General features: G+C 41.3%; 2 protein-coding genes and 1 long non-coding RNA gene across 9 annotated transcripts in view; 1 reads left to right on the top strand and 2 right to left on the bottom strand.

Annotated features, from left to right (window-relative positions):
* Positions 1-350: 350 nt before the first annotated feature.
* On the bottom strand, positions 351-21,285 carry mlpha (melanophilin a). Of its 6 annotated transcripts, XM_023272989.3 has the most exons (16): positions 19,557-19,582; positions 17,538-17,651; positions 14,773-14,994; positions 14,353-14,465; positions 13,339-13,383; positions 12,303-12,361; positions 12,134-12,223; positions 11,897-11,999; positions 11,580-11,773; positions 11,432-11,512; positions 11,133-11,366; positions 7,811-7,981; positions 6,595-6,756; positions 5,384-5,440; positions 2,246-2,288; positions 351-1,354 (listed from the first exon to the last, which is right to left on the bottom strand). In XM_023272989.3, exons 2-16 carry the CDS (start codon positions 17,645-17,647, stop codon positions 1,314-1,316), a joined length of 1,725 nt encoding a protein of 574 aa, XP_023128757.1. In that variant the 5' UTR covers positions 17,648-17,651; positions 19,557-19,582; the 3' UTR covers positions 351-1,313. The 6 variants fall into 6 exon arrangements, with proteins under 6 accessions (XP_023128757.1, XP_054864286.1, XP_054864285.1 ...); XM_055008311.1 differs by lacking the exons at positions 17,538-17,651; positions 19,557-19,582 and adding an exon at positions 21,038-21,285 and having other exon boundaries at positions 11,897-11,996; XM_055008310.1 differs by lacking the exons at positions 17,538-17,651; positions 19,557-19,582 and adding an exon at positions 21,038-21,278.
* The window catches only part of LOC129348284 (uncharacterized), a 90,668-nt gene continuing 67,608 nt past the window's right edge, over positions 2,573-25,632 (top strand). The window contains exon 1 of one of the 2 annotated variants that reach the window (XR_008600791.1): positions 2,573-2,892. This is a non-coding gene — a long non-coding RNA (uncharacterized LOC129348284). The remainder of the gene's footprint in view (positions 2,893-25,632) is intronic. The other variant, XR_008600796.1, reaches the window with a different exon arrangement.
* trim63a (tripartite motif containing 63a) lies at positions 24,080-25,175 on the bottom strand. Its single transcript, XM_035949327.2, has one exon. It carries the CDS (start codon positions 25,160-25,162, stop codon positions 24,182-24,184), a length of 981 nt encoding a protein of 326 aa, XP_035805220.1. The 5' UTR covers positions 25,163-25,175; the 3' UTR covers positions 24,080-24,181.

A 25,632-nucleotide genomic window follows, 5' to 3' on the forward strand; every position in this document is an offset into this window, starting at 1 on the left:
TTATCTGCTGAACGTTTGACCTGGAATGAAAATAACAAATCAAGAAAAAATAAAATAAAAAAATCTGTCTAAAATGAAATATTTTATCTGATTAATTTTCTCATTTTTATTCTATTACAATCAAACCTACATGAAATTTCAGACTAAACCATTTATTGTAAAACTGATCAATAAACTAATCCATAAGATGATCAATAACGAGTTTTTCAGTGAATCTATCAGTAAAATATCAAAAATCAAACTGATTAAATTTGTGTCGTCATTAATCTCTGATCTGTTTCTAATGTGTTTATTAAATCCTTCAGAAAATCTGGAAATAAATGAAATGATCAATAAGTGATCAGGCCAGAGGTGATTGGATAGTTTATTGATCGGAAGCCAAACACAGAAGAGCAGTATCAGAACTGATCCATCAATAATCAATAAGTGAAAAAAAACAAACAGATCAATCAAAACACATCAGATCAACATTACTGATCGGAAACCAAACTCAAATCAATAAAAAAAAATCAATAAAATTAAAGATTTGATGATTTTCATTATTTATTCATTTTTTTTTAGATTTTTTTTAAATGTTTCCCCTAAAATGTTTATTTTATTTCTCATTTTTCATCCGACTTCTTTGGAAGTAAATATGGGAAAAAAAATATTTCAGACGTTTAATATTTTTCTGCATTTTTAAACATTTAACATCGTTTAATTTCAATTGAATTTTATTTTAACGTTCATTTTATTTTTTCATTTCTTTTAAATGTTTTTTGAAATATTTTTTTCATTTTATTTTCTTTTTGATTTTTTTTCCATTTCTGGATCAAACATTCTTGTTTAGTTTCTAGTTTTCTGTGGATTAAATGATATTTCTATGAGAATGTCTCGATAGAAAATCAGTTGACAAGAAAAACAGGAAAAGCCGCTTTTAGTTGTGAAACAAATCTGATGTTTGAGCTACGAAAAAAAAGTTCTGAGAATCTGGATCCATTTCTGATTAATTTAGTCCAAGGAGGTTAGAAACCAGAAAACAGATTAACAGAGGAGGAGACACAAAACGACCACAGAGAGACACAAAACGACCACTAAGAGACACAAAACAACCACAGAGAGAACATTCTCCACAGTTCCTCTCTGGATTTCTCTTCCTGGTATTGTCGTCAAATTAAAGGTCCAGTTGAAGCTTTGAGGAGCAGCTTCTCCTTAAAACTGTCTCAGAACTTTGTGATCTCAGCTCAGACATTTCAGGATGTTAATGAACAGCAGTGATCTGATGGATCTGGAGCTTCTGGAGCTTCTGGAGCCACCAGGAGGAAACTTCAGCTTCAAAACATGTTGTTGGACTTCCACTGAGCTCCATTAGCTTCTGTCAACACAACAACAGACACATCGTCAACACAACAACAGACACATCGTCAACTCAACAACAGACACATCGTCAACTCAACAACAGACACATCGTCAACGCAACAACAGACACATCGTCAACGCAACAACAGACACATCGTCAACTCAACAACAGACACATCGTCAACTCAACAACAGACACATCGTCAACGCAACAACAGACACATCGTCAACACAACAACAGACACATCGTCAACTCAACAACAGACACATCGTCAACTCAACAACAGACACATCGTCAACGCAACAACAGACACATCGTCAACGCAACAACAGACACATCGTCAACTCAACAACAGACACATCGTCAACTCAACAACAGACACATCGTCAACACAACAACAGACACATCAACGCAACAACAGACACATCATCAACACAACAGACATCATCAACACAACAACAGACACATCATCAACACAACAGACACATCATCAACACAACAACAGACACATCAACACAACAACAGACACATCATCAACGCAACAACAAACACATCATCAACACAACAGACATCATCAACACAACAACAGACACATCATCAAGACAACAACAGACACATCATCAACACAACAACAGACACATCATTAACACAACAATAGACACATCATCAACTCAACAACAGACACATCATCAACACAACAACAGACACATCATTAACACAACAACAGACACATCAACACAACAGACACATCAACACAACAACAGACACATGAACACAACAGACACATCATTAACACAACAGACACATCATTAACACAACAACAGACACATCATCTCTAAACAGTTTGAGTTAAATCACGTCTAATCTGCAGCGACTGAAAGTTTTTTGTCTAAATGTTTTTCTTACTGAAATCTTGTGTCGACTTTTTCCTCTGATGAGATCCAGAAACCTGCAGTTTCACAAATGAGACAAAAATTATTATAAATACAGCAAGAAAAGACAAAAATACAGAAATTAACTAATTAATATGTAAAGAGGTTTATTTCCGACAACATGAAGGTTTTATTTAAAGTGTTCTAAAGCTAAAACTCTCCTCCTGGTGTGGGAGGAGTTCAGAGAGGCTCTGGAGAAGGACTGTCGCTGGCCTCGAGGAAGTTCTGGCAAACCGTTGGAATCCTCAGTGGCAAGTCAAAGTGGGAGAAGCTGAAACGTCATAGAAGGAAGAAGCTGAAGTCTGATAGAAAGAAGAAGCTGAAGTCTGATAGAAAGAAGAAGCTGAAGTCTGATAGAAAGAAGAAGCTGAAGTCTGATAGGAAGAAGAAGCTGAAGTCTGATAGAAAGAAGAAGCATTCACACAGGTGCTCCACTCAGCTGGGTCGGAACCAATCTGCGGCTGCAGGTTTCCTACCTGCAGCATAAAAAGGGACACACGCAGCACTGAGGAGGAACTGAGAATGAATGAGCTCCTCAAATAAATAAAGTGGCTGTGAGCGTGAGGATCTGCGGCAAACTGTGCAGGACTGCTTCATCTACAAAAATCCAGGTAGCAGCCGGTAAGAGCAGAACCATGAAAGATCTGGGAGACTGTTTAACCTGCAGAACGTGTTAGCATTAGCATTAGCCACGGAGCGGCTGGTTGCTAACTTTCTTATGTCTGTATGCCATTTATTGCTGTGTTTTTGTAATTGCTCAGTTGAAAATAAGACTGCAGGCTAATTGGTACTAATTAGAGATTTTCCAGCTAAGGTTAAAGACCAGTTAATTCTTTCTGTTTGTAATGGTGGGTTTGTACTATGCACTTTATTCTATTTGTTTATTTATTGGATCTGGAACGGAATGCACTTTAAAAGTCACTTTATGCACTTTAAATAATTTTAAAAATATGAATTAAAAAGTATAAAAATAGTTTAAAAAGTCTGATAGAAATGTTAAGAGTAAAATTTGTTAAAATGTGATTAAAATCAACTCTTTAAAATGCAGGTAAATTGAGCAGCATTTACTAATGAGGTGAAATTGTACATGGGGAATGGCTATTACTATCTGCCGAATGCAATATTGTGAACATTGTTCTTTTGTGTTTTGTTTAAAGGTTTTTCACCTAAACCTATCAACTAAACCTATCAACTAACCCTATCAACTTACTCTATCAACTAAACCTGTCACCTAAGTTGCCATCGTTGTTTCCATGACCTTGCAACCATTGCAAAATAAAAGAGGAAGAAAAGAAAGCAACTGTCTGATTCATGAGTGGAGTCCAGCTCATAACCCGGGTAGATGAAACATCCTTTTTCAAGTGGGGAAACTGCACACTAACCCTCAAAATCATCAATGATATTCACACGTCATTGAAAGTGGGAGAACACTGGACACTCAGGAAGGGGAGGCAGGGCTTTCCCCAGGCTATGTACAGTCTGGTACAGAACTGTTGATCCATACTGGGGACATCGTCAAGCAGTGGAAAGAGCACTTTGAGGAACTCCTGAACCCGGTAAACACGTCCTCTGTGGAGGAGGCAGAGCTTGAAAACTCGGGGGGAATCTTCATCCATATCCATGGCAGAGGTCGCTGAGGTAGTTAAGAAGCTCCTCGGTGGCACCAGGTGTGGACGAGATCCACCCTGAGATGCTGAAGGCTCTGGACATTGTTGGACTGTTTTGGCTGACACGTCTCTACAGCGTCGGCATTGGGTACGGTACCTGTGGAGTGGCAGACCGGGGTGGTGGTTCCCATCATCAAAAAGGGGGACCAGAGAGTGTGTTCCAACTATTCCAACTATCCCCAGGAAAGTTTACTCTGGGATGCTGGAAGGGAGGCTCTGACCAACCGTCGAACCTCTGATTCAGGAGGAACAATGTGGATTCCATCCTGGTCATGGAACGGTGGATCAGCTCTTTACTCTTGTGGAGCTGCTGAGGGGTTCATGGGAGTTCCACCTGCCAGTCTACATGTGTTTTGTGGATCTGGAGAAGGTCTACGACCGTGTCCCCCGAGGGGCTCTGTGGGGGGTACTGAGGGAGTATGGGATACTGAGGGAGTATGAGGTACTGAGGGACTATGGGGTACTGAGGGAGTATGGGGTACCAGGCTCTCTGATACGAGCCATTCATTCCCTGTACAACCAAAGTGAGAGCTGTGTCCACATGCTCAGCACAAAGTCAGACTAGTTTCCAGTGGGTGTTGGACTCCTCCAGGGCTGCCCCTTGTCTCTGATCCTGTTTGTGGTCTTCATGGACAGGATCTCAAGGATCAGCCGGGGTGAGGAGGGTGTCTGGTTTGGGGACCTCAGGATCACATCTCTGCTTTTTGCAGATGATGTGGTTCTGTTGGTTCCTCAGACCTTCAGCAGCACTGGAGCGGTTTGCAGCCGAGTGTGAAGCGGTGGGGATGAGGATCAGAATCTCCAAGTCTGGGGCCATGGTTCTCTGATGGAAACCGGTGGATTGCTCCCTCTGGTTTGGGGGGGAGTTGATTCCCCAAGCGAAGGAGTTCAAGTATCTCAGGATCTTGTTCATGAGTGATGGGAAAATGGAGCTAGAGATGGACAGGAGGATTGGTGCAGCGTCAGCAGTAATGAAGGCGTTGTACCGAACCGTCATGGTGAAGAGGGAGCTGAACCTCAAGGAGAAGCTCTCAGTTTACCATCCATCTACGTTCCAACCCTCACCTATGGTCATGAGCTCTGGGTAGTGACCCAAAGAATGACATCGTGGATCCAAGCGTCTGAAATGAGCTTCCTCCGTAGGGTGTCTGGACTCAGCCTTAGAGATAGGGGGAGAAGCTCAGACATCTGGAGGGACCCTGTGGAGGGAATATATATCTCATCTGGCCTGGGAACGCTTCGGGAGGGACGTCTGGAGTGACCTGACCCCGGATAAGTGGAAGAAAATGGATGGATGGATTTTCTAGAGATTCTTCCTGGGGTTTTTTTTATGTTACAGTCTGTAAATTCTTAGATAATCTCAGAATTAATTATGACGTTCCTGTAATGAATGTGACGTTCTAATAGTAAAACGTTCTCGTCAAGATTCAGGTTTCATTTCTCACCTTCTTCTTGGATCCAACGGCACTCAGAACAGCAATTTTAGTCTCGATGTCGGAAACCTGAGGAAGAAAAATACCTGAATCAGAACATCAACAGGAGAACATCCAGATTCCTGTCTGCTGCGCACTGTTCAGTCTGAGCTTCTTTGTCTTGCGCTCTCAGTAATCCCGTTTTCTTTGTTTAGAACCATCTACAGCCTGCTTGTGCCACCCGGACCTTCTGCCTACACCACCTCTGATGTTCCAAGAATTCTCACCCTCCCGGATTCCCTCGGCTTTCCTCTGGTCCATTACTCCCTCGTTTCCCATTCCTGTCTCCCTGTAAAAACACCTGCTGCCTTCCTCGCCCCCTTAACACCAGTTACTCCACCACGAACCTCGGCCCACACCCAGTCCTTCCACCACGGATGCCAGCCACACCACTGCTGTCTTCCAAACCTGCTTGGGTCAGCTTGTCCCTTCGACTGGTTCATGCCTGGGCTGCCAACCGGACTCACTTCTACCATCACCATCAGCTAAGTTCCTAAACCCGAGCAATAGCAGACTCATGATTAGACCTGTTCTGCTCGTGGATTTGTTAATTCCAATTGGCTTTGTCGTTCTAAATATTGTTTGGATAATTCCATTCTTATATTGTAAAATTCCGAATCTGAACCATTCCTGTTCTAGCTTCGCGTTAGTACTTATCTTGGGTTTTCTGTTTCAGGATTACTGTTAGTCAAGAATTCCGGTAGAGTTATCTGTTTCGTGCATTTGTGTTTTTCTTTAGTATTCCTGCCTTGGTAATACCATACGTGGATTTGTGAGCTTCTGTTTTTCCCTGTATTGTGTAGTTGGTCCACCTGCTCATTAGAGAGCATCTAGATGTAGTCTGCCTGCGGAGATTCAGCGTACACTTCTTCCTTTCCTATGCCTGAGCCTCTGCAGCCACCGTAACAATTTTTGTCTCATTCTGGTTATTTTTGTGTGGTTATTAAATGTTTTTTTCCAGTTTAGTTTGTTTTGTCTGTTTAACTGATTCTCTCAGATTTTTAAATGTTTATATGTCTGGTTTTGGTTATTGTAGTTTTTTTTTTTAAAAAGCAGTTTTAGTAGTTTTTGTCTGTTGTGTCTCATCATGGTCATTTCTTCCTCATCTTTGTCTCATTACTTGAACTGAAGGTGTTTTGCTGAAACTCAGTTTGACATGAACCGGGCTGTGAGGCTCCGCCCACCTCGCTCTCGGCGCCCTGGACCCTGGCGGCGGTCAGCGCCACCACGTCCTCCAGCTCAGACAGCTCCGAGTCCGTGGTCCCTCCAAAACGGTTCTTGGCGCTGTGCTCGAGGCGCCGCAGTTTGGCCTCCAGCTCGTAGGACTGACCGGCTGTGATGTACACCTGCACAGGTAACACACACACCTGGTCACCTGACCGCCGCCCACACACACGCACAATGATGACCACAAGCTGAGGGGCTGGAAAACACACCGACTCACCTTCCTGATGGCTCGCTGTTTGTACAACCTGACAATCAATCAATCAATCAATCAATCAATCAATCTAGTCTTAGTCTTTTAGTCTTTTAGTCTAGTTTTAGTCTTTTAGTCTCATTTTTTTAGTCAATTTAGTCTCATTTTCGTTCCATTTTTGTCCACGTATTTTATTCATTTTAGTTTTAGCCTCATTCTCGTCTGTTAAAACTCCATCCATCCATTATCTATACACCACTTAATCCTCACTAGGGTCATGGGGGGGCTGGAGTCTATCCCAGCTGACTCAGGTGAAGGCAGGGGACACCCTAGACAGGTCACCAGTCTGTCACAGGGCTACATACAGAGACAAACAATCACTCTCACATTCACACCTACGGGCAATTTAGAATGATCAATTAACCTCAGCATATTTTTGGACTGTGGGAGGAAGCCGGAGTACCCGGAGAAAACCCACGCATGCACAGGGAGAACATGCAAACTCCATGCAGAAAGATCCCGGGAAAGCCGGGACGCGAACCAGGGACCTTCTTGCTGCAAGGTGAAAGTGCTAACCACTACACCACTGTGCAGCCCCCAGTTAAAACTCATTTTAGTCTAATTTTTTGTGTAATTTGGGTAGTTTTGTCTAATTTTTGCCTCATTTTGGCCATTTTTGTCTTTCTCGGTTTGGTTTGAAACTTATTTTGATCATATTGTGATTTTATGATGAACTGATTGATTGATTTTCTTGTCAGGTGTAGAGTTTTCAGGCACAAATGCAGATTTGTTGTGTGATATTACAAGTGCTTGGGGCCGTGTTTCTCAGACGGAGGAACCAGTTCTACCTGAGGAACCCGGTTCTATGTGAGGGACCGGTTCTGTCCGGTGTGTTCTCCAGCCGGTCAGACGGACAGCGAGTTGTGAAGCCAGTCCATTCATGCAGCAGCGGGTTCAGCTCAGCAGAAGGAGGTCATGCTTACATTTTCCTCAAGTTCCCTGAACGCATCATCGGCCTGCTTTACGTCAGAACCGGCTAACTGGGTTCTGTCGGTCGGCTCTGCGAGGCCGTACTCGACCATTGCGTTTTCTGTGGCATTAATGGTTCTCAGGACCTCAGTGGTGAGGTCACAGAGGGCGGCGGCGGTCGATCTCTGAAAGCCATTAGAGGACAGATGTTAGCAGCTGCAAAACAACATCCAGCAGCAGCTACCGGGCCGGAATCACAGAACCACAGAGGTTCTGCTGCACAGCTCCGTGGTTCTGCTGCACAGCTCCGTGGTTCTGCCAGATTTTCAGACAAGATCTCAACCCTGTGAACCCAAAGCAGCTAAAAGTCCTCTGTGCTGGTAGAACGACAGGAAGTAGGAAAATAAAAGAATGTTCATATATTTTTTAAAATGAAAAAAAAAACTAAATGGAGTCAACAAGTCCAGTATTTAGTTCTTTTAATGCTTCTGTTCTACGAAAACTGAAAAAACTTAAAATCATCATTTATCCTGTGTTTTTAAAATACAGAAAAATATCAATAAAACCAGAAAATCCTGAATTTATAACTCTTTAAAGAACGTCAGTTTAAGTCAACAAGTCATCTGTTCTACCTGTGGAACCTGGTTCAATCTGAGGCACCAATTCTATCTGAGGAACCCGGTTCTATCTGTGGAACCTGGTTCAATGTGGGGAACCTGTTCTATCTAAGGAACCCGGTTCTATCTGTGGAACCTGTTCTACCTGGGGAACCTGTTTCTATCTGTGGAATCTGTTGAGGAACCCGGTTCTATCTGTGGAACCTGTTCTACCTGGGGAACCCGGTTCTATCTGAGGAATCTGCTGAGGAATGTGATTTTATCCAAGGAACCCAGTTCTATCTGAGGAACCCGGTTCTATCTGGGGAACCTGTTCTATCTGAGGAACCTGGTCCTATCTGAGGAACCCGGTTAGACCGCTAAATGATAACAAAATAACAGATGAATGAGTGTTAATTATCTGTACGTGTTGTGATCTAAATAGTTTCTGGTTCTACAGATCTATTCTCTATAACCGCTCATATTTGTTTACATTATAAACAATGTAAATATAATTTCATTGTTTATTTCTGGAGAAAACTGAGAGACTCAGGATGAAGGTTCTGAACTCAGATCAGATTCTCTCTCCTGATGATGCGTTTAGGAACCTTCAGAACGTTGTAAATCTCACCGTCTGTGTTGTTCTGGGTTCAAAGGGTTGAAATGATCTGATGTGAAGCTGCTTCCTGTTGGAGTCATGTGACTGAACACCTGAGCAGGTGATCCCGGCAGGTAGCTGCTGTTGTCATGGTAACAGACTGACGGGTGTTAACGGACCAGGAGGCAGCCGGTTAGATGGGAGGGAACATGCAGAACCGGACCAGAACCACCAGGAGTCCATCTCTACAGGTGTTCTCTCTCTCTACAGGTGTTCTCTCTCTCTCTACAGGTGTTCTTTCTACAGGTGTTCTCTCTCTCTACAGGTGTTCTCTCTCTCTCTACAGGTGTTCTCTCTCTCTACAGGTGTTCTCTCTCTCTCTACAGGTGTTCTCTCTCTCTGCAGGTTCTCTCTCTACAGGTGTTCTTAATTGGACCCAGGTAAACGAGCTCGTTGTGGTTCTGTGAGGTTCTCGTTCTGCGGTGGGACTCGGTCGTGTTCTGGTTCCAGGTTAAAACCTGTCTGGGGATCAGCTGGGGCAGGTGGACGGGTTCTATCAGCCGGGGAACCTGGACGTTTATAGAACATCAGAACTCCATGGGTTCTTCAAACAATCGGTCCAAATAACCCAAAACTTCTAAAAATTATTTCATAATTTTCATGATTTTTATTTTCACTTTTATTAACACATTTTTTACATTTATATGATATTTTAATATATTTCTGGAAATAGTTTTTTAATCATTTTTATTAGTTTTTTCAGGATATTTAAGCTTTTTTTAACAGTTTGTTTATAATTTCATGATTTTTATTAATTTTTCTGGAGATATTTAATTTTGTTTTGCATTTTATTAATATTCTTTATTAATTTTTACTGTTATATTTCTCAATTTTCTAATAATGTTGAATACTTTGTTGTTTTATGGTTGATTTTATTAATGCTTTAGGATGATTAGTTTTAGGATTTCCGTCGTGATTTTTATATAAAATTTTCTTTTGCATTTATTAATATAGTTTTAACTTTTTGCTAATATTTTAAGTATTTTTGTAAATACTTCTGGATATTTATTTTAAATTTAATTTCTTTGAATATGTTGTTAATATTTCTTTTTAAAAATTTTTTCTATATTTTATTGATATTTTCTGAACAGTTTATTAATATTTTACAACTTTTTAAAATATACTTTATGTATTCTGTAATTTATTCCAAAAAAATATAAACATTTATCTTAAATTTTTTTTGGACCATATTACTCTTTCTGATGTAGACATTTTTGAGACATTTTATTAATTTACAGTCATTTCAACCCTCCTGTCTTCATTTACGGACACCAAAAAATATTGTTTCCTTGTCTGAAAAAAATCCAAAAATTCAGCAAAACATTCCCCCAAATTTCTGAAAATTTTAAAATCCTTCAGGAAAAAAATTCCCCAAAATTCCTTAAATGTTTCCCCTAAAAGTTTTATTTAAAAAAAAAAAATAAAAAAAATAAAAAATCCCCCAAATTTGGCAAGAACATTCTTGTAAATGTTTTCAAAAAATGAGTAAAAATATTCCGAAAAAAATCCTAAAAATATCTAAAGCGATTCAATATATATCAGTTATACTTCTAATATTTTCTTAAAAACATCAACAAAGATTTTTTTTTGAAGATTTTTAATCATTTTTTGGAAAATATTTAAAATAATTTTCTTGCTAAATTTAGTGGAATTTTTAAAAAAAATAAAACTTTTAAGGGAAACATTTAAGGAATTATTGGAATTTTCTTCCTGAAGGTTTTGCAAATTTTCAGAATTTTTTTGCTGAATTTTTAGATTTTTATTCAGACAAGGAAACAATATTTCTTGATGCCCGTAAATGAAGACAGCAGGAGGGTGAACGAGATGATGCTTCATTTGCATTTTAAACATCTTTAGTGAAAGTAGTGAAATAAATATGAATTATCTTCACGTCTGTGGTGGGTTTCATGTGACGTGTTGAAGCTTCATGGTGACGTCTGTGGTTTAAACGTGCTGCTCAGTGGGAATGATTAGAAACCTCCATCTGGACTGGGAGGGTTCTCCTGGTTCTCCTGGTTCTTGGTATTACAGTGAGAGTTCAGAAACCTCCAGGTTCCCTCAGCCCGTTAGCAGCTCTCCTACCTTCTGAGCTTCGGTGGGCATCTCGTCGCTGGAGGAACTCAGGTCTTTGTCCTTCAGGGAGTCCAGAGCAAGCGCCGATCCGAGCCTGGCTCCAGCCAGGTTCTTCCCCAGGGAGGAGGGCTTCCTGGTGGCCTCGTCGTCCGAAGACGGCCCCTTGTCGCTCAGGTTCCCGGCCAGCTCGCTCAGCTTCCTCCTCAGCTTCTCCTCCTCACTGTGAGCCGACGGACCGGAGGCCTGGAGGACAGGGACGGGTTACTGAGGTCCTGGTTCTTACCTGGGGTTCTGGTTCTGGTTCTCACCTCGTCCCCGGGCGTGATCTTCTCCTCCAGGCGGCTCAGCAGACTCTCGATGGCCGACATCCTCTTGTTCAGCTCGTTGATCTGTGGAGGACAACACGTTGGTCCACGGTCTCTACATCAAACGTGCTGATTGGCTGGTGGTTCTTACCGGTGGGGCTTGGCCCAGGTTCTCCTGGGAGGACGCCCGGCTGTTCCTGCGGCGATAGGACGGCTGCTGGTACATGGGGGGGCAGCGCTGGTACTCCTCCTCGTCAGACGTGTCAACGTACTGTTGCCGGGCAACCGATGAGCTGATCTTAGACAGAGAGCGGGTCCGGACCATCCGGTTGTCCCCGTAGTCTTCTGATGTCACACAGGTAGAAACACAGGTAGATATACACGTAAATACAGGTAGACATACACAGGTAAGCATAGCTAAATACAGGTAAACTCAGGTAATTCCACGTAGATCCAGGTAACACTAACCGGGTCTCATGGCGTACCGGTCCAGACTCTTCCTGCGGTTCATCCGGTGGTTGTAGTAGTCGTAGTCCACATCGTTCCTGTAGCACCGCTCGTCCTGCATCTGCTGGAAAACACAGAACACGGAGTTTACACGCTGTCCCTGAACACGTCACGAAAACACACAGAACACGGAGTTTACACGCTGTCCCTGAACACGTCACATGCTAACACCGTGTCAGTAGATTAAAGGTGAGTTACCTGCACAGACGGTCGGCGGGAATAAGGCAGATATTCCTCGTTGTCAAAGTCCATGGGATGGACCGACAACAGGCGCTTACTCTTCCTCATCTGAAAGTAAAAAACATCCTTGTTAGCGTGTTCCATACAGCACGCATGTAGGCTCACATGTCATTTAACGTGTTTTTACCACTTTGTAGCGCTGAGCTTCGGCCTCCCCATGGTCGTCCTCGTTACCGTTGTACATGTCTGCAGATCAAACACCTCATTAATCACAAGATTCCTGTTTACATGTAAAATAAATCCAAGAAAAGGGAATTTAAACGTCCTGTCTGGAGTTCTGCTTTAGCATTACGCTACGTTAGTTAATAGTTGGTTCCGATCTGTAATATTTCACAGGAAAACACTTTCTAATTCTATAGCGCTAGCAATCAGTACACTGATATAAAACAGCATGCTAACATCTTAGCATAGATAAAAGTAATTTCTAAGCTAGACGTTAGCAAAATATTTCATTATATTAAGCTAAAGACGGCTTTGTTTTATTTTGCTAGCATTCACCACACTGAGGACAAACTAGACTGCAAGCTAACATATTTATTATACATTATGCTAATGCTAACGCTTAGCATACAACATGCCAAGTCATGGCTAAAACGTGTTGAGCTACAAGCTTAACATTTAGGATTTTAACTTCCATTCAATAATTAATTGATAGCAGGTTATGCGCTAATATGTTCCACTGAATTAAGTCGTAGCATCTATGCTAACACTTTAGGATGATGCTACATCAGTTGATAGTTGGTTCCCCTCTATCATATTTCACATGGAAAGACTAATTTTATAGCGTTAGCATTCAGTTCACTGATGTCAAACAGCATGCTAACACCTTAGCATAGTTAAAAGTCATTTTCAAGTTAAATGTTTGCAAAATATTTTCATTAAGTTAAAGACGGCTTTATTTGATTTCGTTAGAATTTACCACACTGAGAAAAACTAGACTGCAAGCGAACTTAGTTAACATACATTATGCTAAGTGATAGTAGTCTTCATGCTAACACATTAGCAAACAACATGCCGAGTCATGGCTGAAACCTGTTGAGCTACAAGCTTAACTTTCAGCATTTTATCTTCCATACAATAACTAAATGATAGCAGGTTATTTTCCACTGAGTTAAGTGACAGCGTCTTTGCTAACACTTTAGCGTTGAGTCTTCCATACTTACGGCTGCGAACGTCCGGCATACTCTGAGTGTCGTCATCACGACCACCTGACGCACAAACACAAACAATTGTTAGCATGAAGAGATAAGCATGTAGCCTGTTTAGAGGCATGAAACACAGTCAAAGAACACAGTGAACTAGCTCCTGACCAACTAACAAGCTCCTAGCAGCTAACTAGCTCCTGACAGCTAACTAGCTCATGGCAGCTAACTAGTTCCTAGCAGCAAACTAGCTCCTGACAGCTAACTAGCTCCTGACAGCTAACTAGCTCATGGCAGCTAACTAGTTCCTAGCAGCAAACGAGCTTCTGAGAGCTAACTAGTTCCTCACAGCTAACCAAGCAGCTAACTAGCAGCAAACTAGCCTCTGACAGCTGACTAGTTCCTGACAGCTAACCAAGCAGCTAACTAAATCCTGACAGCTACCTAGCTCCTGACAGCTAACTACCTCCTGACAACTAACTAGCTCCTGACAGCTAACTAGCTCTTAACAGCTAACTAGCTCCCATCAGCTAACTATCTCCTGGCAGCTAGCTAGCTTCTCACAGCTAACTAGCTCCTAGCAGCTAACGCTAGTCAGCAAACTAGCTCCTGACAGGTAACTAGCTCCTGGCAGCTGACTAGTTCCTGACACCTAACTATCTCCAGACATCCAGCTAGCTCCTGACCGCTAACTAGCTTCTGACAGCTAACTAGCTCCCATCAGCTAACTAGCTCCTGACAGCTAACTAGCTGCTGGCAGCTAACTAGCTCCCATCAGCTAACTAGCTCCTACAGCTAACTAGCTTCTGACAGCTAACTAGCTCCCATCAGCTAACTAGCTCCGGACCGCTAACTAGCTTCCTGCAGCTAACTAGTGCCTAGCAGCTAACTAGCTCCTGACAGCTATGAGCTCCTGACAGCTAACTAGCTCCTACAGCTAACTAGCTCCTGAAAGCTAACTAGCTCCTACAGCTAACTAACTTCTACAGCTAAGTAGCTCTCACAGCTAGCTAGCTAGCTAGCAGGTTAACCCACCGTCTCCGTTCAGCCGCTGGTACAGTGACCTCATCACCTTGGCGCTGCCGAAGCGCTTGAAGCGGTTCCTCACGTTGTCATGGTACCAACCCAGAGTCCCGATCTTCAGCACCCTGAGCAACACGACAAGCTAGCACAAACGTACTCCACGCTCATTCATACACAGTGCTGACCAGTGCTAGCTGCTACGCTGACACCTCAGTGCATTTGATAAAGCTAAAGCTGACACTGAATCAATGCTAAGGGCTTTAGCACACACTATGCTGACCTAACAGTTAGCTGTTGTACCTGTGCTACCTGCTGCAGCCTCACCTGGTGTTGTACCTGTGCTACCTGCTGCAGCCTCACCTGGTGTTGTACCTGTGCTACCTGCTGCAGCCTCACCTGGTGTTGTACCTGTGCTACCTGCTGCAGCCTCACCTGGTCATGCGGCAGTTGTCGCACACCCAGCCGTGCTCCTTCTTGTTGTAGCGGCTGCAGGACTTGCAGGTGAACATGCGACAGTCCAGACACTGGCGCTTGCTGTTGACCAGGAATTTGAAGGGCTGCAGGCAGCGGATGCACAGCGAGTCGGACACATGGCTCTGAGAACCCAGCAGCTCACGCTTTGTGTCCTCCTTCTCGATCTTCGTCTTCAGCTCGCTGCAACACACAGGTGAGTCCATAGGTGAGTCCACAGGTGAGTCCAGGGAGGGAAAACGCACACCTCCATGTAGGAGAGGAATCAGCTGATCACTATAGAAACAACAAACTCTGAGGGAACGAGTTGGAAATAAACCATGAAGTCACCACTGAATGTGTCGCATCAGAGTCCAGCTACAAAGACACAAAACAACCACAAAGAGACAAAACAACACAGAGACACAAAACGACCACAACGAGACACACAACCACAAAGAGACAAAACAACCACAAAGACTCAAAACGACCACAAAGAGACACACAACAACCACAAAGAGACACAAAACGACCACAAAGAGACAACACACAGAGAGACACAAAACGACCACAAAGAGACACACAACAACCATAAAGAGACACAAAACGACAACAAGGACACAAAACAACCACAAAGAGACACATAACAACCACAAAGAGACACAAAATGACCACAAAGACACAAAACAACCACAAAGAGACAAAACAACACAGAGAGACACAAAACAACCACAAAGAGACAAAACAACCACAAAGAGACACAAAACAACCACAAAGAGACAAAACAACCACAAAGACACACAAAACAACCACAAAGAGACACAAAAAAACCACAGAGACAAAACAACCACAAAGAGGCAAAACAACACAGAGAGACACAAAACGACCACAAAGAGACACACAACAACCATAAAGAGACACAAAGCGACAACAAAGACACAAAACAACCACAAAGAGACACATATCAACCACAAAGAGACACAAAATGACCACAAAGACACAAAACAACCACAGACAAAACAACACAGAGAGACAAAACAACCACAAAGAGACAAAACAACCACAAAGAGACAAAACAACACAGAGAGACAAAACAACCACAAAGACACAAAACAACCACAAAGAGACAAAACAACCACAAAGAGACACAAAACAACCACAAAGACACAAAACAACCACAAAGAGACAAAACAACCACAAAGACACACAAAACAACCACAAAGAGACACAAAAAAACCACAGAGACAAAACAACCACAAAGAGACAAAACAACCACAAGAGACAAAAAGACACAAAACAACCACAAAGACACACAGCTATTATCTGATTTAATACAAACGGAGATAATTTTCTTCTTTGATCTTTTTTGTTTGACAGTTTTCATAATTTGTGCGACATTTTCCTGTCTGGATGATTTTTAATTTGAAGCTCTTCTGGTTTTAAAAGTTTTGTCCTGAAACTATCAGCTGATTGTGACTCAGTCGTTTTTATGAAATGTGATGTAATCTGATTACCCTGCGGCCCGGTCACAGAAGTAATCTGATTACCCGTTGAGGCCCCGGGGCTGCTGGGAGTCGGAGTCCCAGCTGTGAACAGAGCGTCTCTGTGGACGTGTGACTGAGACGTGATCGACTGGAAACAATGACTTCTTTCAGCGGAAAAATCCACAAACATGTTTTTATTCACTGGTTCCAGTTATTCACACTGGAACAGTTCATATTCAGGAGGACGGACAGGAAACGTTTAAGACACACCAGCAAAAATAAGAGAAAAACCTGGAAAATGGTCTTAGATTTGAGGATAAAATGTTTAAAAAAAATCATGGTATTTAAAGAAAGACTAAACAAGAAAAGCAAATTTTTGAGGAAAAAATACAATATTTTTGAGGATAAATTTTTTGAAATTGAAGGACAGATTCTTTTTTTAAAAAAAAGATGACATGTTTTAAAAAAAAATACAAAACTGCAAAATCTTTAGGAAAAATATTTTTGAAGAAAACACTTCAACAACAAGATTTTTTAAAACTTACACTAACTTGAACAAAAAGCAAATTTTTTGCAAAGAAATTGAGGCAAAACTTGTATTCAATAAAATACAACATTTTTGAGGAGAAACCTTTTTAAAATTGAAATTGGCGGACATATTTTTTTTAAATGATTTTTTTAATTTGTGTTTTTATGGAAAATATTTTTTGAGAAAAAACTTCAACTACCAGTTTTGTTTTAATGTATTCATTTTTTAAACTTACACTAATTTGACAAAACAAAAGTATATTTTTTGCAAAAAATGGAAGGAAAAATATTTTGAAGTGAACAACTGCAATATTATTTTAAAAAATAAGGAAAAATTCCATTTAGGAGAAAAAATATTTTTAAGAGAAATACTTCCAGTAATTTGTGGAAAACTATTTTTAGTTTTGAGGAAAAAATATGAAATATTTTCTGAACGAAATCCAAAGATTTGAAGAATTTTATTTGCAGAAAATTTGCAAAGGTTGAAAAAAAGTTTGCAGAAAAATCTAATAAAGTTTGAGAAGAATTGAAGTGAAACCAACAGAAAACTGAAATATTTTTGAGTTTATGAAGGAAAAAATATAAAATGTTAAAGTATTTTTGTTTCGTTTCTTTCAATGAATGAATAAATAAGTAAATAGATACATAGATAGATAAATAAATAAATGAATGGATAGCTAGATAGATGGATAGATGGATAGATGGATGGATGGATGGATGAATGAATGAACCGACCCCAGTCTCTCCTCTTCTTTCTTGCGGAGGTTAAAATCTCTCTGAATCACCTCCCAGACGTGTTTCGCTTCTTCATCCGTCAGACGGGAAAGATCCAGTTTACGCTCCATGATGCTGAAATCAATCAATCAATGTGATGAAGCAAAGGTGACTGATCTTCATTAATGAGGAAAAAGTGAAGAAATATTTCAAGAAATTTTTTGTAAAATTCACTGAAAAGTTTGAAGGAAAAACTTTTAAAAATTATAAAAAATTGATTGACTAGTGACAAAACTGCAGTATTTAGAGGGAAATATTGCAGTTTTTTTTATATTAAAACAAGATGCAATATTGAGAATGAAACTGTAAAATTTCTTTAGATTAAAAAAAATTATTTGCGAGAAAATAAAAGCAAAATATTTTCAGAATAAAAGCATATTGTTAGGAGAAATTGAAATATTTTTGAGAAAATTTTTTAAATGCAATATTTTTGTGGAGACATTTAAATTTTCAATGAAAAGTTTTTTTTGTTGTTTTTTTATGTATGGAAAAAGTCAAAAATTTTGAGAAAAAAAGAAAAGATCTTGTGGATAAAAATATATATATTTTAAAGGAGAAATCTAAATATCATGAGGGAAAAACATTTTTCTAAGGAATTATTGTGTTTGGGAGAAAAGTAAATATTTATGAAGCCAAACTGCAGATTTAACAGAAATACTGGAATAATTTATACTAAAGAAAAAGATGTAACATTCTGAGAATGAAACTGTGGAGTTTTAGAAAAATATTTTGAAATATTTTTGAGGAAAAAACGAAAAATATTGTGTGTATATATATATATATATATATGTATGTATGTATGTATGTATGTATGTATTGAAAAAGGGTTACAGCTTTTTTAATGAAAATAAAATAGCATTAAATAAATCAAAAAGTTAAAAAAATTAATAAAGAGAAAATAAGAAATACAAAAAATAAAATATAAAAATCTAAATTAGAGACATTTATGAAAATACAACAAAAGATGTTTAAATAAAAATGATGTAAATGTTGAAATAAAATCAGGGTACATAAATATAATAACAATATAAAAAAAAATAAGTATTTTTTAAGAACAAAAAGCGAGAATTTTAGGAGAAACTGAAATATTTATGAGAAAAAAATTAAACCTGCAAAGCCTTTTATTAGAATTTTTTTAGAATATTTTTATTCGATTTTGTTTTATAAAAAGTTGAAAAATAAATATTTTTAAAGCCAATATTTCTGAGGCAAAAACGTAAATATTTTGAGGAAAATAAATAGTTTTCAATGTGTGAAAAAAAGAAACTGTTTTAGAAAAATATTCTGAAATATTTTAGAGAAAAAAATCTAAAATATTTTCTATAATTTGTGGGGAAGCTGTATTTTTCTTTTGGAAAAAAAAGTAGAAATTTCAGGAGAAAATGAGAAAAAAAATCAAACCTGGTCAGTCTATTATTCGATTTTTAATTCATTTTTAAATTACAATATTTGTTAGGAAAAGCTAAAAAAATAAGTATTTTTAAATCCAATTTTTCTGAGGCAAAAATGTAAATATTTTGAGGAAAATAAATATCTATCTTTTGTTTTTTTATGTGTAAAATAAACCAAAAAATCTGAGAAAAAACTTAAAATCTCATGGACAAAAAAAAATATTTTAAAGTAAAAATCTGAATATTTTGAGGAAAAAAACCGTAGTAATAAATATTAATGATATATTTTCATAATTAGAGTAATTCAGGAGGAATAAAAAAAAAGTTTTAATTCCCATATGTTTGTTTTTTACTGTGAAGAATGAAGTGAGACTTTTATAGATTATAAATAATAATAATATATTAATGAAGGAACACGAAGACGTTAAAGTGATAAATGTTGAACAGATAAACTGATTAGACTCATCTTACAGTGATGAACTGATTAGTTTTAATTGATCTTGAAGTGATAAACTGATCAGACTGACATTAACTTTAACCTGATTTAACTTTAAGTGAATTAAAATAAATGAAGCAGATTAAAACTCACCGACTGCAGCAGCTGAAGATCCAGGACTGGAAGCAAGAAGAGTTCAGCTGATAAATCACCTGATCACATGACGGGACCCGCCTCACACACACACACACATGAACACACACACACAGATACACACACACGAACAACACACACACACAGCCTCATACACACACAGCTACACACACACATTAACACACACACACAGCCACACAACTAGAGACACACATAAATGAACTCCTGACTGGAGATTCATTGTTCGAGGTGCAGTTCTGGTGTTTGTCCACAGCAGGGCGCTCTGAGAGCTGCTTCCTGTTCCTGGATGTTGGTCTGGAGATGAACCCAACTGAGCCCGTCTGTTTTATAGTTATTTTACCATCCTTTGTGTCATTTTGTGTCATTTTTGTGTTATTTCAGCATCATTTTGTGTCACTTTTTGTGTTATTTCAGCATCATTTTGTGTCATTTTTGTGTTATTTCAGCATCATTTTGTGTCATTTTTGTGTCATTTATGTCTTATTTCAGCATCATTTTGTGTCTTCTCATTTTTAAAGATATTTAAGCATCCTTTTCTCATTTTTGCATCTTTCTGTGTAATTTTAGTATCATTGTGTGTCCTTTTGTGTTATTTTAGAATCATTTTTGAATCGTGGCTTCACCCACTGATTCCCGACGCTGCTGTTCAGCTAACAGACCACAACCTGCACCATCATGACCACAACACTCTGCATCTACACACACAATGACTGGTGCACAAACAGCAGAATCATTTACACCCACTGCTGTCCGGACTTGGAGGCCATCTCAGTCATGTGTAGACACTTTTATTTGCCCCGGGAGCTCAGTGTGGTGGTCATACCAGCAGTTTACATCCCAGCTGATGCTAATGTTAGCCTAGCCTTCTCGTACCTGCATGACGTCATCAATAAGCAGATGTGGAATCACCCAGATGGATCCTTTGTTGTTGCTGGGGACTTTAATGAAGTCTGCCTAAAGACTAAAGATTTCTACAGTATGTGCAATATCCAACCAGAGGGGACAACACTTCAGACAGGGTCTAGTCTAACCTTAAGCAGGTCTCCCACCTGGACATGTCAGACCACCTGTCCCTGCTCCTAGTTCCTGCATACACCACCATCAGGAGAACAAATCCAGTGACTAAGACTATTACAACCTGGCCAGCAGCAGCACTCAGCCAGCTGCAGGAAGGCTTCCAGAGTACAGACTGGTCTGTATTCAACCGTATGGACTTACAGGAGCACACAGACACCATGTTATCCTACATCAGTTACTGTACAGATACTGTTACTGTGGATAAGCGGATCAGGGTTTATTCCAACCAAAAGCCCTGGATGACATCTGAGGTGAGAACGTTCCTGACAGCACGGAACTCTGCCTTTAAATCAGGGGACAGGACCCTGTACAGAACAGCTAGACCTGACCTCAGGAGAGGCATCAGAGCAGCGAAGGAGTACAAGAGGAAGGTGGGATCTCACCTGGAGAACAAAGACCCACAGCGGATGTGGCAAGGGATCCAGCAGCTGACGAAATACAAAAGCAAGTCGCCGGCAGCAGCCAACACAAAGGCCTCGTTAGCGGATGAACTTAACAGCTTCTTCATCAAGATCAGCCACTCCGCTAGTACATTGTCGACCCTCCAGCCCCCAGTTTCTCACTCTCCAGGAACATCAGCTGAGGTGTGCACTGAAGGTAGTAAATCCACAGAAAGCTGCCGGACCAGACGGCGTTCTTGAAATAGTACTTCGTGTCTGTGCAGAGCAGCTGGCAGGAGTTCTGACGGGGATCTTCAACTCATCCCTGTCACTGGTTGAAGTACCGCTCTGTCTAAAGGCAGCTACTATGGTTCCAGTGCCCAAGACCACAGTCATCAGAGACCTTAATGACTACAGACCAGCGTCACTAACGTCTGTGGTGATGAAGTGCTTTGAAAGGCTTGTTCTCCAGCACCTTAAAGCCCGTCTCCCCTGGAACTTCGACCCACACCACATTCCCTACAGGGCAAACCGGTCCACGGAGGACGCCATCACCACAGCTCCTCACACAGCCCTGACCCACATAGAGCTCCCAGGAACAGTCCACCTTAAATCTTCTAGTGCTCATGTAATAACTGTTAGCCACGGGTAGCTAGCTGGCTAATGTACTGCTGCTACTTCATCTGAGTTTATGGACGTCAGTAAACATACCTCAGGGTAAAACCCCAGCACAATAACAACTTAAAACTCACCTCCTGTCATCTCTGTTTTAAATTACAGTTTTAAATTGGCCTTAATTAGCTTCATGCTACTAGCGCGTTTAAGCTAGCATTAGCTCGGTCACGTTAGCCGACTAATATTTAAAGGAATAAAACCAACTGAAATGTGCAGCTTGCACCACATGAATTTATTTTAAGATGATGTTTGTACAGGAATCTCAAAAATTCAGTCGAATATTAGACAAAAGGGAACTTAGCGGACATTTTGGAGGAGAAGAAGAGACAGCAAAGCCTGTTAGAGACGGAAGTGGGCGGGGCTTATTTTAAAATATGGCCAAATATGGAGCTAAAACAGAGGCAGTGCAGGTGTCATTGAAAATAGGAATTTGTCATTGAAGAGTTTCATTGAAAAAAAATAATTTGTCTCCTCGCCTCCCCACAGACTGCTTCCTATTTTACTGCTGTAGAACGTGTGGAACATACGTGTGTTTACTGCTGTAGAACGTGTGGAACATACGTGTGTTTACTGCTGTAGAACGTGTGGAACATACGTGTTTCCTGCTGTAGAACATGTGGAACATACGTGTTTCCTGCTGTAGAACATGTGGAACATACGTGTTTACTGCTGTAGAACATGTGGAACATACGTGTTTCCTGCTGTAGAACATGTGGAACCTACGTGTGTTTACTGCTGTAGAACGTGTGGAACATACGTGTTTACTGCTGTAGAACATGTGGAACAGACGTGTTTCCTGCTGTAGAACATGTGGAACATACGTGTTTCCTGCTGTAGAACATGTGGAACATACGTGTTCTAACAGGTTGTGAAACATGAGTGGAGTTCATGCCGTTGAGTCACGTGTTCCGTGTGTTAACGTGACTCTCATGCTGAGTGTGAAGCCGGTTCTATTTATATTCCATAGACTGGTGGAGTGTTCTAAATGAGGTTCTAGACGTGGAACCTTCAGCTGACAGTCGGTCTTCTTCTCTGTGCTGCAGCTCAAACTTTTATTCTCACAGTTCTGCAGCTTTTTACTCAGAAATATACAAATCTGTTCCAAAATATTACAAAATGTTACATCACTCAAAACATGGTGTCTTTGTTCCCAACATGGTGAAGTTTTATATAAATGTTCCCCTAAAGAATATCAGGTTCTCAGCATTTATTACTTTATTTTATTGATTTCCAAAACAACCACAGACACAAAACAACCACACAAAGACACAAAACCACCACAAAGAGACACAAAATGACCACAAAGAGACGTAAAACAACCTCATTTATTTTTTCATCCAGTATTTTTTTTTTTGTTTTTTACTTTAAATTGTCCAAAATAACCGTTTTTGGTTCATTGTGGCGACATGTTCAGTTATTTTTGATGTTTATTTTAGGTTCTAGAAGGTTCTGAGTTTACCGGCTCTGGTTTTAGACGTGTCAAATAAAGAGATGTGGAGGAAGTTTGCTGATTTTAAACCCAATGATGCGTTCAGGGTCCGGTTCTTTGAGTTGTGGCCCATGAACAGTGTTGGAAATCAGCCTATTCTGAAATTAATCATAAAAGAATAAAATAACGTGTTAGGCTGTTTCCTCCGGTTCTTTTGACCGATTTAGCAGTAAGCATCCAACATTATCAAACATTGAGTATATATTCCCACAACGGGGTCATTAATGGATCCAGGTTCTGGGTTGAGAGGGTTCAGGGGAATCCTAAAATAAAAAGTGTGTCTGGAGGCGGGAAGGATCTGAAAATAAACCGACAGGCCTCAGCTGGAAATAGAAGCCGAGATTAGAGAAGCAGCTGCTGCCAGAGACAACGCAGACACACAAACACACACAAGTACACACAAACACACAGGGGGAGAAGTACTGCAGGTATATAAATAATACTTCACCACCTCATTGTGTCTCATTTGACTTTTTGTGTTTAATTTTCCTTGTTTTTCTGATTTTCTGTCAGATCTTTCTGGTTCTGTTCTTCCTCTTATGTGGTGTTGTGTAGTTGTGTGTCTGTTCCATGCTGTTGTGTAGTTGTGTGTCTGTTCCATGCTGTTGTGTAGCTGTGTGTCTGTTCCATGCTGTTGTGTAGTTGTGTGTCTGTTCCATGCTGTTGTGTAGCTGTGTGTCTGTTCCATGCTGTTGTGTAGCTGTGTGTCTGTTCCATGCTGTTGTGTAGTTGTGTTTCTTTTCCATGCTGTTGTGTAGTTGTGTCTGTTCCATGTGTGTGTGTGTGTGTTTCCCAGCATGCCTCGGGGTCATCAGTATAAATATCTGTTCTCTAAACATGGAGCTGCAGACCAGCGGCTAAATTCAGACTCTGAGATCAGCTCAGTCCAATAAAACTTTATTGACACCTTACAGCACAACAGTTTTCAGACACAATAAATAAAACATAGAAAAGTATAAAAATCTAGAAAAGCTTTCTGTCCGTCACTCGTCCTTCTTGAAGTCCATGTGGGCCAGCAGAGCCTCCAGCTGCTGGGAGTCCACCTGGAGGTGCTCCAGGCTCTCCAGGCCGGCCTCGGGTCTCTGCAGCTGGTTCTCCTGCGCCGCCCGCCGGGCCTCCTCCTGCAGCGGTTTGGCTGCGACCAGGAACTGCGCGACGCCGCAGTTCTGCAGGTTCTGCTGCAGCTTCTCCTGCAGCTGCTGGCTCTGCTGCAGCTGCTGCCGGTACCGCTCCCGGAGCGCCTGCAGCGCCGCCGTCCGGTCCCGCTGCTCGGCGTCGACCCGCTCCAGCAGCTGCATCTTCTTCTGCTCCAGCAGGGCGAACAGCAGGTCGAAGCTCTCCCCCAGCCGCCGCCGCTGCAGCTCCGCGTTCTCCTCCAGCCGTCTGCGGGTCTCCTCCATCTGCTCCACCGCCGCCTGGACGCTGCCGCTGGCGGCCGCCAGCAGCTCCACGGCGGCCCGCAGCTCGTTCTTCTGGCTCTGGTAGACGGCGGCCAGCGGGGACACGGAGCAGTCCCGGTGCTGGCCGAACACCTTGCAGAGCGAGCAGGTGGGCGTCTGGCAGCTCAGGCAGTAGATGTTGATGTGCTCCTCCTCGTGCTCCTTGCAGCGCGGCTGCTCGGAGTCTGCGTCCTTCAGAGGAGGGTCCTCCTCCCTCCTCTCTTGCTGCTGCTTGTAGACGTCGATGATGTTCTCCACCAGCAGGTTCCTCTGCAGGCCGTACACGCCGTGCCGGTCCAGGACCACCTCGAAGCGGCAGGTGGGGCAGCGGAAGGTTCCCCCGGAGAAGTGGTAGGGGTTCCGGGACTCGTACAGGTCGTTGGCGCAGCCGCGGCACAGGTTGTGCTGACAGGGAAGGATCACCACCGGCTTGGTGAACATGTCCAGGCAGATGGGACAGCTCAGCTGCTTCTCCAGGCTCTCCATGGCGCCCAGCGGCACCAGCGCACCCGTCTGGATGTCCATCAGGGCTGGTCTGCTGAGGAGACCGGAGAGGACGCATTTATAGAGGAGGAAGCTCCGCCCCGCACAACCCCCCACCCCCAACACATCCAACATACCCAACACACACACACCCAGGCTGGAAACATGAAGCAGCTGCTGCAGGACCACTGACTGTTTACTGTTTACAGCCACTGTTTACTGTTTACATCCACTGACTATTTACTGTTTACATCCACTGACTGTTTACTGTTTACAGCCACTGTTTACTGTTTACATCCACTGACTATTTACTGTTTACATCCACTGACTGTTTACAGTTTACAGCCACTGTTTACTGTTTACATCCACTGACTATTTACTGTTTACATCCACTGACTATTTACTGTTTACATCCACTGATTGTTTACAACTAATAAACAACCTTGACAACAAACAACAAAAATGTTTGTTTCACTATGAACTATCTTTCAGCACGACCTTTGACCCCAAAT

The sequence above is a fragment of the Amphiprion ocellaris genome, chromosome 24 (assembly GCF_022539595.1).
Source record: "Amphiprion ocellaris isolate individual 3 ecotype Okinawa chromosome 24, ASM2253959v1, whole genome shotgun sequence".
NCBI classification, from domain to species: domain Eukaryota; kingdom Metazoa; phylum Chordata; class Actinopteri; family Pomacentridae; genus Amphiprion; species Amphiprion ocellaris.

Coding starts and splice junctions, on each gene's coding strand:
- mlpha (XM_055008310.1), bottom strand. CDS start 21,162: ATGAAGAAGCTGTTAAGTTCATCCGCTAACGAGGCCTTTGTGTTGGCT. Junction 12,362..13,338: donor TATGCCGGACGTTCGCAGCC/GTAAGTATGGAA, acceptor TTTGATCTGCAG/ACATGTACAACGGTAACGAG. Junction 11,513..11,579: donor ACCTGGGCCAAGCCCCACCG/GTAAGAACCACC, acceptor TGTCCTCCACAG/ATCAACGAGCTGAACAAGAG.
- trim63a (XM_035949327.2), bottom strand. CDS start 25,162: ATGGACATCCAGACGGGTGCGCTGGTGCCGCTGGGCGCCATGGAGAGC.